This window comes from Colletotrichum costaricense, assembly GCF_030867565.1.
Source record: "Colletotrichum costaricense strain IMI 309622 chromosome Unknown Scaffold_5.1, whole genome shotgun sequence".
NCBI classification, from domain to species: domain Eukaryota; kingdom Fungi; phylum Ascomycota; class Sordariomycetes; order Glomerellales; family Glomerellaceae; genus Colletotrichum; species Colletotrichum costaricense.
In genome coordinates this window covers 2,188,165-2,206,911 of record NW_026848234.1, presented here as the reverse complement: position 1 = coordinate 2,206,911, position 18,747 = coordinate 2,188,165, and the positions used below count along the sequence as shown (strand labels likewise).

The window sequence follows — 18,747 nt, the reverse complement described above, 5'->3', positions numbered from 1 at the left end:
TGTTTAATGCATAGACGGGTTACATGGAGGCCAGAGGGTATTTCACCCTGGTAAATCGTATGGTCATTTTTGGAGGCATGATTACTTTACAATAGGATGCTGTCATGCGAGGCTTGCCACTGCATATAAAATACAACTACTATATTGACTATGCTGATATTCCAGATTCTCCGTATGCTATTCAAGTTGACATTAGCTGCTGCCAGGGGATGGTGGCCATGACTGACCGACTCCTCTTTGGGAGAATACGATTGTGAACCTGACCAACTCATAACTACACAACTACATGGCGACCCACACAAGAAGTCTTACCAACATTCGACTCCGAGATGATCATGACGAGATACAGACAACTGCCTCCCGACGGCATCAATGAACTTGGAAGATTGGCTATTTGAAACCCAAATTCTCCCTTTTTTTCCCCCCCATCACAGCAAAAGAAAATATCTTTGGGCATTCATTGAGCCCGGATATCACGTTATAGCCCAAAAAAACTATTTCCCAGGCGTGCAACAAGGTTTGAGGAAGAATCCAAGACCACCGTTGCCGGTCTGCTCTCCGTGCCCTCTCCCCGCTCGTCACGTAGACGTGACTTTCAACCGGGAAGAAAACCCGAATGCCAGTTTTGATCAAAGCGACTTGTTATTGGATCTCCAGATCGCCCACTGGCTGGGAGACAAAAGCTGACAGTTACGTTACCAGCGCAAAAAGTATACGTGGGATCTATTGTCTTTTTTTTCCCTATAAACACTCTCTACTATGAATAAATGCTGGAAGAAGGAATTGAAGGGTAAGCTGTATCAGGAGAAGAGAACACAGAGCAGACGGTTGAAAATAACTATATTTCTTAGACCGCAAGATGGTAGATCTAAATATCTAAATCGCCGATAGATTATAGAAAAGGGGAGAGGGGGGGGAAGAGACAAATAAGGTCCTCTCATCTTTAAAACGGTGCAGTGCCATCGCCAAAGACGGAAGCTGAGGCTTACCTCCCCCGAACACACGATGGCAAGGGGAGAATACGCAGACGAATATACGCCCTTTCCCTCGCCTCGCCCTGCCTCATATCCAAATCTCCCCCCCTCCCACCTCAACCAAGCCCAATCGATCCCCCAATGGTCGAGCGGTATAACGCCCTGGTCCGTTAGTACAGAACTTGGTATGAAATCTCGCGAAGCTCTACAATTCCGGATTTCGTAAGGTGCCCCCGGTTCGATTTCCGGACTGGGCACCTGAGCTTTTGCCCTTTTTCTTACCTTTTCTCTTGTTTGTACATGTGTACATATTTATCCATACCCTTTTCACACCTTGTTTTTTTTTTTTGACCAATTTCTCTAGGCGGGAAGGAAGGTAGGCCCGCCCGCCTATATGATAACCCTCGGCAACCACCTCAGTCTTTCGATAAGGTACGTACATGCCCCGGCTCCCCTTGTTTTGCGAGAACCCCCCCCCCCCCCCCGGGTCGACGTGAAATGCTTATACAAAATACACTATCGAGAGGGTGCTCTCATACATTCATAGTAGCCGGGCTAAGAAACATCTTCCTCACTTGGACAAAATGGTTCAAGGTCCCCCGTATCACACATATCTCGCACGTAAGTAATCATCATCATCCTACCGACAGCATCTAGGGAGCCGCCGAGGCTTCTGCAGGAACATCAACACGGAACAGTCATTGAGGATGTATTTATTTGTGCAGCGGCGTCGTTTCCACCCGAAAGGGGAACCGACCGACCGGCCTATGTAAGACTCAAACCCTTTCCTCTGCCGCATCAGCCAATGCAAGAATCCATCCCCCGCAAAATAAACCAGGACAAGTATAGTCTCTCCATTCCCACTCCAAGACGAAGCCTGACGCCAATGATATGATCGTAAGAAACAGAACCAAAAAAACCGCACACAAGAGTGGAAGGGGGAGGCGCGTCTTCTAATAATTCACACATGGACAGCGAAGGAGGGAGGTGGTGGAGTACCATCTGTAGATTTGCCCCTGAAACAAGTCTAAGCAGCAAAGTAGCGTTGAGGCTGGCTTGTGATCACCGCCACCCTCTAAAAAGGCTGGGACTTTGGGATATCTTCGATGACGTCCTGTAAGGAAACAAAGGCGCCTGGTCCGCCATTTTCCCGCAGATCATCAAGCAGCACGCTTGTCTGGGCGTAGACCTTTTCGAGCGCAGCGCGAGAAGATTTGCCCAATGATACTGTATGACGTTAATAACTAATCAGCATACAACCGGTGCCACGGAAAAACTCACATAATATGGCAGAGTTGAGCTCCTCTGCCACCGCAAGTCGACCTTTCCTATCCAGCAGGTGTGCAACGTCCTTCTCCTTGAGCGGGTTTGCGTAGGCAAGGAGCGCGTAGATGTCCGCCAGGTGCTTCGTCACCTCTCGCCTAGGGTCGTTCTTGAACTCGGCGTGAAGCTCCTGACCGTAGAGCAGAGTTGCTATCTCGAGCTCGTTGATGTCGACAGTCGGTTCGTTGGAATCCTCAGTGTCCATCTGATCCCAAGCGCCGTTCTCGTTGCCATTACCATCGAGATCCATCGCGCCCAGATCACCGCCATGGCCGTTGCTCTTCTTGGATTCTGACGCAGCCCTCATCTCAGCCGCCGTTCGGACCATCTCGATGAACTTGCGACAGCGCAACCGGAAGTAAACCTGCTCGTTATCCTTGAGAACTTGGGGGTAAAAGGCGTTGGTGTGCTTCAGCGCCCTATCGATGTCGCCTTCCAGCACAGCTCTCCTAATTCCTGTGTGTTGTCAGCATATAGACGACTTCCTCGCCAGAAACTTGACGTACTTTGCCGCTTGTTGGCATGCTCGTCGTCCTTAACATTGATTCCCTCAATGGGAGCATTCGGGTCGAGACTGAGTGCCTTCTTTTCCGCGTTAATTTCCTCCGCGAATGCCCTCGCAGTTTCCACATAACCGTCATGCTGCAAGAACTGAAGGACGAGCGCCTGTATCAGTTCAGTCTCGTTCATCGCTGGCGCTAAGCTTGCTGTACTTGTTTCCGAGATTTCCCTCCGGATACGTTCTTTTTCTTTCTGTGGTGCCAGAATCGTTAGTGATGTTTCCCTCAAGGCTAACGAGGATCCCGTGTATTGACATCGGAGTCAGACACTGATGCTGTATATCCACAGTAAAGCACGGCTGACAAGTGCCAATAGCGCGGGTTACTGAAACTCGAGACAGAGAATAATCGGAGGCAGAACAGCATAGCAGTAATAAGACAACCAGAATGTAGAAACATGCGGGAGTAGAGGTGAGGGAAAGGACAAAACTGACCGTCATCATGCCCTCAATGTCGAAAACAAAGGGCGTTTGACCAAAGTTGACACGAATGTGCTCTCCTGACTTCTTGAGACCAACTGTTGGATAGAGGCTACTGCCCTTTCCAATTTCGCGGAAGGCGGTACCTAGAAAAATGAGTTTGTCATCAATAGGAGTGAGGGACTGGGCTGCAATCCAGACATACCCAACATGTGGCCGTTCTTTGTGAAGAAGGCACAGCCAGTGCGGAAGTTGACACCACAGCCGATCACATCAGATGCAGTAAATGGAGGCCCATAGTTCTTGCCGCCATTCTGCCCAGCGTAACAGTGTCCATCGTCGCTGTGGTAGCCCCACGAGTCTGGCTCCCAGCCCGGGGGTCTTGAGAGGGCCACAGTCTTGGCCGAGAACCCGATGCCAATCGTCATGCTAACCAATCGTCAGAATACTCGTCACAGACCCCACACCAGAGGTCATAACCTACTCATCTCTTTTGCCTGACAAAACCTGGACTTCGAAATAATAGATACCGCACTGCGGAGGCATCGGGTTGTCCGCACGTATACTGAACGCCTCATGATCCCGCTCCGTCTGGCCCCGGGGCCCAATGTAGCGAACTTCGAGCCCATCTGAAAGAATATCGAGAGCACCGTACTTGTCGTCCCTGTTCCACCTCGTAGGTAGTGGGGTAAACGCCTCATCGTCCTCGAATGCTGCAGTCTTCTCGATGACGTCGTAATTCACTCCTCGGTGCGAAGCCGGCTTACTGTGAAGACTGACGCTGCTCGCGCTCGTCGTCAAGTTTCCACCGGGCTGTGCCTGGGCCGTCTGGGACTCCTTCTGCGCCTGTACCTTTGCAAAGTGCGCCTCCTCTAGCCGCTGTACGTATGTCGATCCAGTCAAATACGATGGCACGAAGAAACCGCCGTGTCCGCTTGCGCCGCCTGACCCTCCGTTCTCGCCCGAAGGATTCGCCATAAACATATCAAAGACCCTCGAAAAGGACGGCAGATTGTTGGCGCCCCGCGACAAGCGCGCAGACGTGCCATTCAGACTGGCGCCGTTCCTGTCTGCGTCCATATCGCCGCCCCTGCTCGAATCGTGGTAGGCCGAGGCCGGTTCGAAGGTGATGTCGTCGGAGTTGTTGAGGATCTGAGAGATGACCGAAGTTCGGCCGGGGTGGGAGAGGTAGGGCGGGTTATAGTTTGGTGGTGCTCCGGAAGCGACTGAAGCGTAGGAGAAGCGGCGCGGCAGAAGACCAGAGCTTCCCGTAGGTGTGTTTGATTCCGTGTAATGTGCAGAACCATGGAACGGGTTCGTCATGGTGAGGGGTCGAGGTTCGTAGAGGGGTCGACCAGCTCGCGCACCCGTGACGTCTCGTACGCAAAGAGGAGCTTCGCAATGCCCCCGAGAAGCCGCAGTCCGAGCTTCTTAGGATGAGGTGACCAGTGGCAGGCGTGTCTCTGTCTGAGTATCGAGTGATTGGGGTCTCGAATGGGTCTAGAAGGGTGGTCGGTCTGAGTGACGGGACTCGAGTCGGGGGTCCAAGGAGCAATCGAGTTCGGAATTGCGTGCTAAGACGGAGGTTCAGATCGGTCGAGAGGCACTACTATGATGTGGGTGTGGAGATGGTTTGCCGGGTAACGGTGAAGTGCCTTAGTCAAGGTTCATTCCGGTGTAGCAAAGGAAGTGAAAAACAGCCGCACGAGACGAGTCGTTCGGAGGAGGAGGGGCTAAAATGCTCCGCTGGACAGCTCGATTATCATGATAACGCAGTGATGAGAGATCGGAAGATGGGGGTTGAGTGAGGTCAGGTCGGGGTGCTATCGCTATGTGGAGTACGTGAGCGGCACACAGGTGACAGCGTGAGGTGAGGTACCGGCAAGGAGCGGGATTGCTGGCGAGGTACCTTACGTGAGTCGGGGAAGAACAGGGCCAGGCAAGGTTGTTGTTGTTGGTGGTGGACGGAACGTGTGGAGTGTGCAGGTGCGGTACGATGCGGTGCAGTGACGGAGGTGAGGTCCAGCGCGCGGACAAATGATAGGCGCCCCCGGGTTTAGACTGGAGAGTGGCCTGGTGTGCTGGAGGGTTTGGTATGGCTGAGGTGAGGTGCAGTGCAGTGCAGTGCAGGTCTGGGCTGAGCTGCTTAGTTGGGTTGGCTTGGCCATGTTCCGCCCGAGCGTGTCCCACCCGTCGTCCCGGTGCAAAAGCCCACGCCGCTACTACCTATGAAGGCATAGACAATCACGAGAGCAGGTCACTGTGAGAGGCTAACCCGCCAGTTGAGGCGCCAAACGGGGTAGCCAGTCGCAGCTTGGAGCAGAGCAGCCGCAGGATCCCCCTACTGCAGGCGAGACTTGTCAGGGATCATTGGCACGGTGCTATCGGAGACTAGCCTGGCCAGTTACTGTGTAGGCCGTATGTAGACTCCAGACTCGAGATATCCGTAGAATGCAAGACTCCAGAGTGTGCCCGTGGACTGTCGAGAGCAACCTAAGAGTGTGTTGCGCTTGTCTTGGAAGCGAAACACGCGGCTCCCCAGAAGGAAGCATCTCCGGATTGTGGTTCGCATTAAGACGGGGCTGTTTCTGCAGGAACTGGGTCTCTGTTACAGTACCTAGGTGAATAGGTAGGCGGAAACGACCTGGCCATCATATTTGATACACTGATGAACAAAGAAGTCCTTGGGTACGGTCGCCGAGGCGGCGTTCGTTGCAAGCCTTCAAAGAATGGGAATGCAAGTAGAAACGTTGTCGTCATGCAGTCAAGGAAACACTGTGCTCCGCTGCCGGGGAACAGCGGCCAACGTGCCAGCCACAGCCTGCCAGGTGCTCAGGTGCCTGCCTTTCCATCCAGGTTGTCTGGACTCCGGCGCGAGTGCTCCAGCTCTCCACCTTACCTAAGCCAGATCCTCCACGCCCGATCCGACGCTTACATAATGTCACGTGGCCGGCACCAACCACCAACGTCCCTTTTCCCGGCCTCCTCCATCACAAAGAGGCAAACGGATCTTGATGGGGGAATCATGAAGGGAGGGACCAGTGCTTTTTTTTTCCCGCGCACTTTCTCCCGATGGTAGGTTCCCACATGTCTCGCTGAATCGCATCAGCAACCCAACGCCCATCCATCCGTGCCTACCTTCCCTCACCGACAGTCACACCCAGCATCTCCATCTCCATCATCACGGTTCTACGATGCACTTGGTCCAAAAGAGTAAAGAGTAGGTAAGACGCTGACCGCTGCGTCATGACCAAGGATTGCACCAATTATCATGGGCAGTGCATACATACTCTACTTCTTCGGTTTCCAGCCTCCACGGTGTCTTCATCTTTCCCAACCAAAGCTCCTCAGCTGAGAGAGCACTTTGCATCCATGCCTCATCTCCGGTCCAAGTGGGACTTTTCACATCCGAGGGTCTCGGCAGTGGGCACAACCTTACCAACTAATCCAGCCGGCTCCCTTTTACCGAGTCGAGCCACCTTCAATCACCGTGCATTGTGCACTCAAACTGAGTCGAACGCTTATGAACTGGTTGGAATGGCATCAATTCTATAGCCGATAGTCGTACCATGGATGCGCCAACTTGATAGTATACACTCTGTGCCTGCCCAGGCAAACGCCGTAATCCCCATGGCAGCTACCGCGCTGAACCATGATATTGTGTTTCCGTAACGCCGGCGAGCTAATGCTCCGTGATGACTCCCATCCAAAAACTGCATCGACCATTCAAGCCTTGGTCAGATGTTGCAATCATTTTCCCTCTTGATCCTTAAAACTCCCAAGCTGTTTGGAACATGTGTCGAGGGCCCTCCTCGACGTTCCAACGAGCCCAAACACACAAGAAATATCGCAAGCAAGGACGCAGCTACTACGCGGCAGAGATGGCCATTGGGGCCGGAGAGCTAGCAGGAATGCTGCCGGGCGCGCTCCGCATCTCGACGTCGGCGCCGCTGTTGACGGCACTATTGGCGTCGCTTTTAATCTGACCATTCTCCTTGTTCTCCTTGGTGCTGCTGTCGGCTGAGGCGGCGGCAGAGTCCTCAGTGGTGGGCTCGGGCACGAACTTGGGCGGCGCGGTCCATCGAGGAACCTCCCAGACGATACCTGTGAAGCTCTTGAGGACGAAACCGCCCCTCGCCCATTTGCGGCAGGGTTTGCCGCTTCGGTCGAGAGCTCGAAGGCCGGCGTTGATGGCACCTTGGTTGGCCTTGGGACCCAGCTTATGTCCAGCAGCGCCACCACGGGCATTCGGGTCGATGGTTCCATCCTCACTACATGATATCATTAGCAAGGAGTCAACATAGGCAGCGGGCAAAATGGGTATACACACAGTCTCGCCTTCTTCTTGGGGCCAGGCTTGCCGCGGACCTTGGGCTGCCCATCAGGGCCGAGACCATTGGCAGCACCAGCACCACGCTTGGTACCCTTCTTCTTGACTCCCTCGGTAGAAGGACCCATGGATGTAGGTGCTGGAGTTCCATCGCCAGCGGGCGTGCCGGGATTTGAGTCGGACGCCGTCTCGCCATTTGCGATGGCAGGAGCTGCCAAGGTGGCCGATGTGGCGGGAGAATCTTGCGCTTCTTGAGTCTCCTTGTTTCCATTCGTCTCCTCAACATCCATCTTGACGGGGGAGTCTTCCTTTACATAATCGGGATCAAGGGTCCGCTTCAATTTATCGGCGTCGACAGTCAGGGTGATAACGAGGCCGCCCTTGCCTCCATTGGACTTGCGTCGACTGACGGATGCGGTAGGTGCCATTTCGAGATGGATTTGGGCGTGTTGTGTGATGATGTATTGGGTGGTGAGGGCGAGGTTTGGTCCAGGGCGGAAAGGATGGGTGAAGAGTTGGAAGATTGGCGGCGCGGCGTCAGGAAGCTTAGTAGGTAGTAATGGCTTTGTCGGAGATAGCTGCTTTGATGGATGGGGTGGCGGACGGGCCGGGGATCCAATGGGCCACGAGTTGTGATCTGGTGGGTAAAGGACTGGGCAAGGTTTTGGGCGGTGGTGCGTGTTGGGTTGGTTTTGGTGGTGAGCTGGAGCGGTGCGGGTTCAGGTTCTCCTGGGTGCGGTGCGGTGCGATCTGTCTCTCTCGTGGGTGGCAGATTATTTCGCGTCGGCGACTCGCACAGTCGACGGCGATGCGAGGCAAGGCGGTGATGGCGATGGGGGTTTGGCGATGGATGGAACGGGAGGGTGGAAGGGTTGATGAGAAGGGGGACAGAGAGAATTTTTATTTTATGGGGGAATCCATCTGGTAAGTTTGGCGTCTCATTTTCGAGAGAGCGCCAGAGCAGGCGGCGTGACAATAAACGGTTCTCATGCTGCCTGGGTTGGGTGCGCGGTGGTGCTGGGTGCGTGGTGCGTGGTGCTGGGCTCCCGTTTCTCTCTCACCCGCGCTCAAGAATTGACCTCCAGCTTTCGCTTCCTCTCGCGCACCTGCCACCAGCGCCGCAGTTGTGGGTAAGCGAAAGGAAGACCCGACCAGTAATCTGGGGGGGCCGTGACCGGAAAGGGATGCACGGGTGGATTTTTCTCCCCCTTCCAGAAGTACAAAGGTACATACCATACATCGGGGCACGCAGGATGTATACATCCATCCATCCAAGATCTCACCCAAGGTGAGGTCCCTCAGAATCCAAGGGAAGCCGCAAGGTAAAGTTTCGTTCGTCCTCGCCATCCAAGGATCTTGGGCCTTTGTGACCTAATCATGGTTCATGGTCCAAGTACCTAGTTACTATTTTACGTGCAGCTGTCTGGGACTCTGGGCATCCTACCTACCTACGTTAAGGTACCTTAAGGAGTACGGAATATCCAAGCACAAACTTGAAGTGAACACTCATGGAAGGGTAACAAGGCAAGATACGTACCCCGGCACCCTCCGTCCGTCGGCCGGGGGCCATCCACGCACCGCGCTCCCTCACATCAATCAATCCCGACACCAGGGCCACCAAAAACGTGGACTTTCCGTGCTTGCACTGGCTTACCTAGTAGGTGGTTTGACGATGCGTGTGGAAGGCATGCCGGGCTATCTGTCTTGCTGCATTTTGCACCAATTTCTTTGATTGTGCCCTTCCAAGTGCCCCTTTCCCCCATTTCGCCATCTGACCTCCCGTCACCTCAGGCTTCAGAAGGACGTTCGGGATGAGAATGGAAGCTCACCTCAGTAATATCCACTCCAGACACACACATGCACACGCACACACCCACCACACCTTCCTTCCTTCCCCCTCTTCCCCCCTTATTGCCTTCATCTCTTCTCGTCACGACCGTCCGTAATGATTCCCGTCCTTTCCCCGGCCCAGTCCTTGACTTTCCCTTACGTTCTGCGCATCTCCGTGCCTCAGGCGGACGTCCATCATCTATCCCCATCCTCCCAACCATTCATCCCGACTCCTTCAATTGCCAGGCCAAAGGCGAAACACTTGACTTTCACAGCTCGCGACAAGGTCCAGCAGTCTATTACCCATTTAGGCAACGCTTGACTCGAAGATTGACGATAGAACGCTACCTTTGCATCTCTCCACACAATACGTTCCCAGTATTTCACCAACTGATGATCCATGACCCTTTCAGACTTTATGTACTATCGCAGATTATTTCCCTCAGCCTTCAGCTCCATGACACAATCAGCCCGCCTTGGTCGCTGGGCATTCGGCACATTATCTCATCCCGCTCATGAGCGATAGATGCATCCTGCACCACGCTTCCAGCACATTTCATCTTCCGACCTTTCCCGCGCGGTACTATTATTTTCAGACCAATTGAGAAGGCTGCCAAAGACTGCGATTGCGAATTTGTGCGAAAACGCCATGCAAAAATAATCACTGCGGGATCTACGGGTTGTCCGTACTGGCGGTGGCACGAATGGGTCGGCGAGCGAGGATCAAGGCGATAGAAATTCAAGTCTCAAACTAACAAATCCTCATCAGATCCGATGGGCCCAGGTCTGCGCTTGGCTGGCGCACTACGTACGATACTTGTCCAGGTCGGCCCAGAACTCTGAATTGGTGATGGCGACCTGCAGGCTTCCGGCCGAGCCTGGAATCCCCTTGGATCCCTCGTTGGGGCTCGAACCTTAGTCACCCTGGCATCTCTCTTGTCATCATTTCGCCTTCCAGAAGCAATCCGTGTCCGCCGCACCAGAAGACCATGGACGCTGATGGACAGTTTTGAGCAAACGAGGTGACGAGCTGCGTATTCTACTTTATCAACACCAGTAGTCATGATAGGATGTGCCTGATGCCATTGCACTGCATGCGCTGTGAGGAAAGGTCCAGCAGAACGACTGCCAGGCCGATCCGGGATGGGCACCTTGCGACCGCCGATTGCCTGCACCACAACCAAATTGGATCCTCTACGGGCTTTGATAAGAAGGGTTGATTGCTGGAGGCACCTCCCAACCAGCCTTCCTCATTTCGACACTAGATAGGTCACGAACGAGGGCATTTCACGTCCCACGATGCACTTAGACGGACCGTTTAGTTTAAGGTTCTTCTGGCATCATGAATTTTCAGCGACAAAGATATAAGTATGCGTATTAGTACTCAGCCTCTCGACCAACTGCGTCCGAGAGAACCTCGTGAGACTGGACCTTGGGAAGCCCTAATAATTGAAAAAAGGGGGGCCAGCGAGAACTTCCGCGTCTGCCATGGCCTCACTTCCCTGTCAAATGGGTTCGAAAAAATGCTTCCAACCCCAACTTCAATCCCGCATGGCGAGAGCCAATCGTGCTTCGAGATCCCAAACAACCCATCCCAAGACCAGCAGAAGTGGAAGGCCGGGTGGTGCAAGCCTGAATGGAAATGAGGTCAGAGCTCAGCTCCGATCAACCTGTACAAAAACGTACAATGCCACACGAGTGAAGGAAGAAAGGCTCCCCCGTTTCACAGCACGCCGAACCTGGTCATCGCCAGTCCAATGACGCTTCTCCAACGAAGTACCATTCAACCGGCGTGTTTCTAGCCTTCAACCACCTGGCAAGCTGTTGGTGGAAAGCATCTGGTGCCAGCAGATACCTGAGAAAGGCAAGAAAGTCAACCCGTACGATGAAGTAGATTGCGTCGTTTCATCAGATCCGTGCAGCCGCTGTTGACTATCATCAACGGCACCCCCCAAGGCCAAGATTTATGCGGTCTCAACTGCCTTCTCAGGATGATTGAGCTGCTCCGGGTGCCGAGTGTCGCCCGATAGCGGATCATCGCCACTGACAGGAAGCGGAACCTGCATCGTCACTATTCCAAAGCCAAGTTTGTGCGTGCGTCCTCGAATTCAATACCGCGCGTGCAGCGCTCCACAACCAGGAGAACATCTTCCGGCGGCGGCACGTTCGTCACCACGGCCAGTCTAGCCGTGCGATTGTCTCCTCGTCCCGATCAACCATCGCCGCCGCAAGCCACGGAAAAGACCAAAGAAGGGGATAGTGACCCAAATTATGGATTGTCCGATTTGCAAATTGCCTACTTTAGTATTGGACGTCGATTCTTGGAAAGACACAAGCGTTGTTTCCCCTTACTCACGGCCGCCGTTGATCCGTCAATGACCGAGGGACGATTTACCTTTGGAATGCATATGCATCAGCGACCATCGAACGGTCTCTGGAATGCGTTGCCATGTTTACACTACGTGCGACGCCACCTTGCTATATCATGAGCTCGAGAAGTCTCGAGACCTTGTTTGAGAGAGAAACCATCTCCTACTCACCTTAAACATTCCAAGATGCATCTTATCAGCAAAATTCTTTATGTCTGCGTCGCTTTACACGTCGCCTTTCAGGGCGCGTCCGGCGCAATTCTCCGGGGACGAACCAGCGATGCCGATTCTAACCAGCTTTCAGCAAGTGATTTTCAAACTCTGAGCCAGGCCGCGGAGGATCTGAACAGTCAGCTGGACAACTTTTTGAGAAACTGGAGCGGTGGTCACCGTAAACCCGAAACCGAGGAAACCACAACCATTGTCAAGCGGCAAACCAGTGGCCTCTCGATATCTGCGCAAGACCTTCAAGATCTTTTGAAGCTCATCCAGTCCATCGAGCGGCAGTTGGCGGCGATCATCTCTGGCAGCACCACGGCAAGCGGGACGGTGGCACCGGCTCCGTCAAACACTGTCAACAACCCCGGGCCGGTTGCTTCTTCGTCACCTGCCAATCCAGGTGTAAGTTCTCCTACCCCCAACCCCGTTCTAACGAACACAGGAAATGGCGGGCCGCTCACCACGGCATACGGGACGTCCGTCTCGACCGGGACGAGATGCGTAACGACCATCACTCAGACCTTTACCGAGTATGTCAATGAGGACGGAACGACAGCCGTGCCTGGGGCTCGCCGATCAGTCGTGGACGACGTCGAGGTGGATGCCGAAGAGGACGATGAGCCTTGGGTAACTGCCACCGTACCTCGGGACACTGAAGAAGACGATGAGTGGGAGCCCTGGGTCCAGTTCGACGGGACTACCACCGAGGATGACGAGTCCGATGTGGGCTTCACGACGCGCGATTCCTGGACGGAGCTGGGTGTTAAGCGTCGTGATCCGCTGGGCGAGACCAGTGGCCCTGGGCTCCTCTTCGTTCGCGACGAGGAGGGAATTTGACGGCGTCGCATGGCGTCGAAAGGTAGGCTTGGTCACTCAAGTGCGAAGATCGACTTGGCTCACAGTTCACAGTACATGATGATTGAGAAACCGTCCACGGACGACGTTGAGAATGGGCAACGACACATTATGATGGACGAATTTCGGATAATGATTTCCACGACTTATTTACGACATTCATTTGGCATGAGAAGCACGAAAGCATGAGAAACATTTGGACGGAGAAGAATGCAAGTAGAGATAGACATGTACGCTGTTTTTCGGCATCTCAACTACCAGAACGGCAACGGCTGGGAAATTCTTGAATCGGGTTTTGTGTATCGTACCGTACCTTCAACAGGCGGCGGGCACACTGGATGAAATTACTATGAAATGATTAGACGGGCACACTCCTTTCAATGCAACGCTACGACTTAAAATCCCCTTATCTTAACAATTATCAGTCTCGTTTGTGTGTGAAACCTGTTAGCGTCTCAGCGCAGTTCAGTCGAAGGGGGGAAAAAAGAGTCCGGGTCCGTGTGCCAAGAGGCCGGAACGGTTCCGGCCACGCCGGCAATAATCGGCCAATAAGTGGGGCTAGAGAAAGTCAATACTCAACCACCGCTCCAGTCCCCAGCGCGCCTGCACCGGACCTAAACTCGGCATCTCCAACAACAACGACGCCGATAAAAAGTTTGACCTCACGAAAAAGGAAAGGAATGCATGTAAGGTCATCAGGGTGTGATACACGATGTGGGCAGGATCAAGGGTATGTGAACCAGTTAGGTGCAGCGGTATTGTGCTTATCATGGAGTGCAAGGGCTTGGCCAGCATGAAAGAGACGAAGATGGTGGGAGCGAATCTCGGGTCTGGGCTATCTTGATGACCCCGTGTGACCAGAGATTAGGATGATATGACAAACAGAAATAAGGGAACGGACTGGACGGGACGGACGAGACGGACGGGTGTGGAGAGAAAGAGGGATTCGTGTCATGGCCGGAGGTGCAACCCCCTCACTTGAGGCCGGAATCGATTCCGGCCACGAACTATATACACGGCGCCGAGTGGCGGCAGGTCAACGAAACAAACTTGCACTCCAACTCATTCAGCACTCTTGCATTGAGAAGCAACTGAGAAAGCTTGACTGGAAATCATTTGGCATTTTTTGCGAATTTTCCACACATTTTTACATACCCATCTCACTTACACGCGTCTTGGTGAAGCTCATCTTGAGTTCGACTTACACCAACCCAAATCCCAATCATTTCCCACTTGCCCAAACATCCATCCCACACTTGCACACACATAACCACACCATCATCACTTCGTAACCCACATCCACCAACCCGCACTTACACACATCTCCCCCAACCCATCCCATCCAAACCCACACACACCTACACACCCCTATCTATCCCCGCGTTTTCAATCAACCTTATCCATCACAATGGGCTCAATCGACTCCACCCCCTTCCCCGTCCTCGACGACCCCCGCGCCTCCGACACCTCCCTCCCGGCCTTCATGGTCTCCACCACCCGCGGCTTCCTCCCCCGCGCCGATCCCGTCGCCGTCCTGCCCGCCGAGTTTGCGCCCCTAGAGGACATTCTCGCGCGTATGCCGGTCAAGAAGCTCGACGGCACACCGGGTCTCCTGGCCTCCTCCAAGCTCGGCGAGACCGTCGACGCGGAGTTCCCGGACCTGACGGACGCTATTGACCAGTACAAGGAGAACTTGCCGCTCATGAACGCGCTGTACCGCGACTACTCGTTCCTCGCGTCCGCCTACCTGCTCGAGCCGTGCCACGAGCGGTTCGTCCGCGGCGAAGGGTACGGGCTCGCGAGGGATGTGTTGCCCAGGAACATTTCGATGCCCATTGCCCGCTGCGCCGAACTGTAAGTCTTCTCTCCCACGCCATTGTAGCATCCCGCATCTGACATCCGTCATAAAGCACCGGCTTCAAGCCATGGATGGAATACGCAGGCTCCTACGCCCTCTATAACTACCGCCTCGAGGACCCCTCAAAGGGCATGGAGTACTCCAACATCCGCCTCATCCGCGCCTTCGAGCACGGCCTGGACCCGACCTCCTCCGAGGCAGGCTTCGTTCTCGTCCACATCGACATGGTCAAGAACACGGGGCCCCTCGTGAAGGGCACAATGGCCGCCCTCCGCTCCTCCGTGCCCACCACCTCCCCCGCCCCCTCTCTGGACCGCGCCGCCCTCAACCAGGGTCTGTCCGAGGTCCTCGCCGCCCTCCGCAAGATCAACAACACAATGGAGACCATGTGGGACAAGTCCCGCCCGCAGAGCTACACCAGCTTCCGCACCTTCATCTTCGGCATCACCAGCCAATCCATGTTCCCCAACGGCGTCGTCTACGAGGGCGTAAACGACGGCAAGCCCATGTCTTTCCGCGGCGAGTCGGGTGCCAACGACTCCATCGTACCCCTCATGGACAATTTGTTGCAGGTGCCCATGCCCGACACCCCGCTCACCGAGATCCTCAAGGACTTCAGGTCCTACCGCCCCAGCAACCACCGCCAGTTCCTCATGCACGTCAAAGACCGCTCCCTCGAGGTCGGCCTCAAGGACGCCGCGCTCTCCGCCAAGCTCTCCGCCGACGGCCTGGGCGCCGAGGAGAAGGAGGCCGTCAAGGAGTCCCGCCGCCTGTGGCTGCATATCCTGCACCAGGTGCGCGACTTCCGCTGGCGGCACTGGTGCTTCGCGCGCGAGTACATCCTCAAGCGCACGTCGCACCCGACGGCCACGGGCGGCAGTCCCATCGTCACGTGGTTGCCGAACCAGCTCGAGGCGATTTTGGTGGAGATGGAGGATCTGTACGGGGCTGTTGGCGGTGCCAAGGGGGAGTGGGATTTGGGCGAGGAGATGAGGGATGTGATGGACCTTGTTGCGCGGCAGAAGACGACGCTGAGGAAGGAGGTTGCCAAGTATTGTGCTGAGAGGGGGGTGAACACCGTTCTGCAGGCGGATTCTTGATGAGTGGTGGTGGTGGCGGTGTGGTGATTGGCGTGAGAGGGGAGAGAGGGGGATGGTAGACAAAGGGAGTGATGATAAGCTGCGGGCGCAAGGACATGGTAGAGAGAGGCGGTGTGATATTGGCTCGTCTCTCCGGAAGCATATACAATTTCAAGTAACAAAAATTCTATTATTTTAAACCTCTTTAACTGCCTGCCCGCTATCGTCATTCTGTCATTTAAATGCGACTCCAGGGGGCGCAAGACAAACAAATCGTAAAATCTCGTCATTTGTTCAACGCCGCGTCCATGCTCTTCCTCCACTCAGGGGCCTTCTTCCTAAGGGTCCAGACACAGATATAGCCCGACACCCAGGCAAAGATACCCAGTATCGTGAAGAGCCACCCGTTGCCGATGGCGTTAATCACGGGCTGCGCGGCAATCGCACCAATGCAACTGAAAATGTTTCTGACAAAATTGTTCACCGCCACGCCTCCCGAGCTGCGTTTGGGCATGAATTCGGTTAGCATGGTCGTGGCGGCGCCACTGGTGGTTGAATGTTAGCCTGAGCCGGGATGAGATAAGATGGAGGAAAGTTAAAAGAACCAGATATCATTGGTGAGAGAGAGAAGGAAGAACAAGAAAAGGACTCACAACACGAGCATCGAGCTGGCGCCGAATGTAAACAGACCGATACACGGCACAAACCAAAACAGGCCCTTTTCCACCACCCAGCCGTAGTAGATGAGCGAAGCCGGGTACACCGTCGCCGCGATCCAGATGTTCTCGCGCATCCTGTCCTCCGGCAGCAGGATCAATTTCCCGTCGGCGTCGTACCGCCCCGCCTTACGGGCCTCCCTCGCCATGATGACGTCGAGCCAGCGGCCTCCCAGGAGGGAGGCGAGGAAGTAGCCCAGGCCGGCGGGGAAGTAAAAGAGGCCGATGATGAGCTCGCTGAAGCCGTAGGGGGCTTGGGACAGCGTGGCCTGGACGGAGATGTTTACGACAAAGAGGGCGCCGAAGGTGACGGCGGCGAACCAGACTGTTATGGCGACGGGCGGGAAGCGGAGGTACAAGAGGACGGAGAGGGGGTCGATGAAGGACTTTTTGAATAAGGCGGCTGCTTTTTTGGAGTGGACTTTTACGGATTCCGTTGTTTTTGTTCGGGCGAGGGCATTCTTTTCGATGCCTTCTGATGCGAGTTGAGACTGTGATGCCACGACGGCGGCAGCAGGTCTGGGGCGCGCGAGGGTCTCGGGCAGACAGAACAGGATCATGACGAGGACGAGCCCGCCGTAGATGGCGAGCGTCCACATGGTCGACTGCCACCCGAACCGCTGCGCCAGCGCGCCGCCGATGATGGGCGCAAGCAAGGGGCCCGTGAGGGGCCCGAGGTAGAAGATGCTCATGGCCCGGCCGCGCTCGCGCGGCTCCCAGATGTCGGCGATGGTTCCCGCGCCGACGGCCTGGACGCTGGCGCTGGCGCCGCCGGCGAGGAGGCGCATGACGATGAGCATCTCAATGTTCACGCTGACGGCGGAGAGGATGGAGAAGAGGACGAAGAGGGTGAAGGAGAGGAGGTAGATTGTGCGGCGGCCGAGGGTCTCGGAGAAGGAGGACCACCAGAGGGGGAAGATTGCCATGGCGAGCATGTAGAATGCTACCGAGAGGTTGGTGATTGTGGGGGTGACGCCGAATTCTTTGGACATTTCGGTGAGGGCGGCTTTCGTTTGTGAGTATACCTGAGATTGAAAGGTAAGATACATGAAAGGTAGTACTCACGATAGAAGATGGACGAGCCCATGGGTGAGACGGCCGCGGCGAGAGCGATGATCAAGGTGATTGTCCATTTCGTCTTGTTGGTGTAATGATACGGGTTATCCACTTCCGGGATGGTGGTGAGCTGTGCGAGAAACCCGCGCCGTTTCGACCGGGCGACGATGGAAAGGGCTCGGGAGCGGGTGGACGAGGCCCGGGACCGCGTTCTCGCCGGGGCGTCGCCGGCGGCTGATGGGTCCCCATCCTCTCCCTCCACCTCCCCGTCCCCCTCCGAGTCGGCATCGGCATCGGCCTTGGCAGACTTGCGGGACCGGTCTCCGTTCCTCCGGCCAACCTCTGTGATCTCATCTTCGCTGTCGTTCGATTGGCTACTGATGCTCTGTCCCTCACCACGGCCTAGGTTTTTGGTTTCTTCCGGCGGAAAAGAATCCTTTTCAGGATCGTGTGATGTGGTGGTCATCTTTCTTCCTCTCTTGATGAGTCTTTTTCGCCGACTCGGTGCCGATGTGGATACGACAGGTGAAGGGCGCGAGAACTCAATGCCAGACGGAAAAGCTCACACGGCGATCCAACAAAACCGCCTTGGTATGACAGAGAGAGGGAGGGGAAAGTAAAGTCTCGTCACTTGATCTTCAAGACTCCGTAAAGCCAAGCAAGTAAAACAATAGAAAGAAAGATGGTAGAGGATCAACCTTCACAAGAAGAAAAAATGACGACAAGGAAAATTGCCGGGGACCTGGGCCGTATTATGAATCGGGTGTTGTCCGGCTTTCCCACCCCACACCACACCCATCCAGGGCTGGTCGTGTGTCCATGATGGCGGCTAGCCGTCTTCAACCCAGAAACGTGCTTCTCGGCTACCGCTACCGCTACCGCTCCGCAGTGGAGTGGATCGACACCGCGCTCGGCTGTGGGTAGCCGATGTTTCGAGCGCGAGGTGAGAGTAAGATGCCTCGGCGGTGTTTGTCCTGTATGGTGGATTAGTAGTAGTTATGGCGAGCTTTGGTAGTATGGTGCTTCTCCCTCGTTTAGCAGAGTGATCGAATGGAGCACTTGCGACTATGAGAACTTGACAAGACAATCCCCCAATTCCCATCGAAAAGGTAGGAAGATCGGCACTGGCCGTTTAGTATTGCCGTCTTTGGCCCTGTTT

At 54.9% G+C, this 18,747-nt stretch overlaps 7 protein-coding genes across 7 annotated transcripts; 3 read left to right on the top strand and 4 right to left on the bottom strand.

Annotated features, from left to right (window-relative positions):
• Positions 1-274: 274 nt before the first annotated feature.
• On the bottom strand, positions 275-457 carry CCOS01_05869 (uncharacterized protein; the record flags this gene model as incomplete). The annotated part of the gene is made up of 1 exon (XM_060454045.1): positions 275-457. One exon carries the CDS (start codon positions 455-457, stop codon positions 275-277), a length of 183 nt encoding a protein of 60 aa, XP_060315817.1.
• A 1,592-nt stretch (positions 458-2,049) lies between these two features.
• Positions 2,050-4,599, bottom strand: CCOS01_05868 (SPRY domain-containing protein; the record flags this gene model as incomplete). Its single annotated transcript, XM_060454044.1, has 6 exons — positions 2,050-2,201; positions 2,256-2,753; positions 2,804-3,050; positions 3,292-3,422; positions 3,482-3,705; positions 3,761-4,599. The coding sequence occupies 6 exons, from the start codon at positions 4,597-4,599 to the stop codon at positions 2,050-2,052; spliced, it is 2,091 nt and encodes a 696-aa protein (XP_060315816.1).
• Positions 4,600-7,144: 2,545 nt separating this feature from the next.
• Positions 7,145-8,034, bottom strand: CCOS01_05867 (uncharacterized protein; the record flags this gene model as incomplete). The annotated part of the gene is made up of 2 exons (XM_060454043.1): positions 7,145-7,547; positions 7,607-8,034. 2 exons carry the CDS (start codon positions 8,032-8,034, stop codon positions 7,145-7,147), a joined length of 831 nt encoding a protein of 276 aa, XP_060315815.1.
• A 3,673-nt stretch (positions 8,035-11,707) lies between these two features.
• Positions 11,708-11,815, top strand: CCOS01_05866 (uncharacterized protein; the record flags this gene model as incomplete). Its single annotated transcript, XM_060454042.1, has 1 exon — positions 11,708-11,815. One exon carries the CDS (start codon positions 11,708-11,710, stop codon positions 11,813-11,815), a length of 108 nt encoding a protein of 35 aa, XP_060315814.1.
• Positions 11,816-11,991: 176 nt separating this feature from the next.
• On the top strand, positions 11,992-12,861 carry CCOS01_05865 (uncharacterized protein; the record flags this gene model as incomplete). Its single annotated transcript, XM_060454041.1, has 1 exon — positions 11,992-12,861. The coding sequence occupies one exon, from the start codon at positions 11,992-11,994 to the stop codon at positions 12,859-12,861; it is 870 nt and encodes a 289-aa protein (XP_060315813.1).
• Positions 12,862-14,287: 1,426 nt separating this feature from the next.
• CCOS01_05864 (indoleamine 2,3-dioxygenase) lies at positions 14,288-15,837 on the top strand (the record flags this gene model as incomplete). Its single annotated transcript, XM_060454040.1, has 2 exons — positions 14,288-14,733; positions 14,790-15,837. 2 exons carry the CDS (start codon positions 14,288-14,290, stop codon positions 15,835-15,837), a joined length of 1,494 nt encoding a protein of 497 aa, XP_060315812.1.
• A 265-nt stretch (positions 15,838-16,102) lies between these two features.
• Positions 16,103-18,054, bottom strand: CCOS01_05863 (major facilitator superfamily transporter; the record flags this gene model as incomplete). The annotated part of the gene is made up of 3 exons (XM_060454039.1): positions 16,103-16,361; positions 16,470-17,538; positions 17,598-18,054. The coding sequence occupies 3 exons, from the start codon at positions 18,052-18,054 to the stop codon at positions 16,103-16,105; spliced, it is 1,785 nt and encodes a 594-aa protein (XP_060315811.1).
• Between the last annotated feature and the right edge of the window lie 693 nt (positions 18,055-18,747).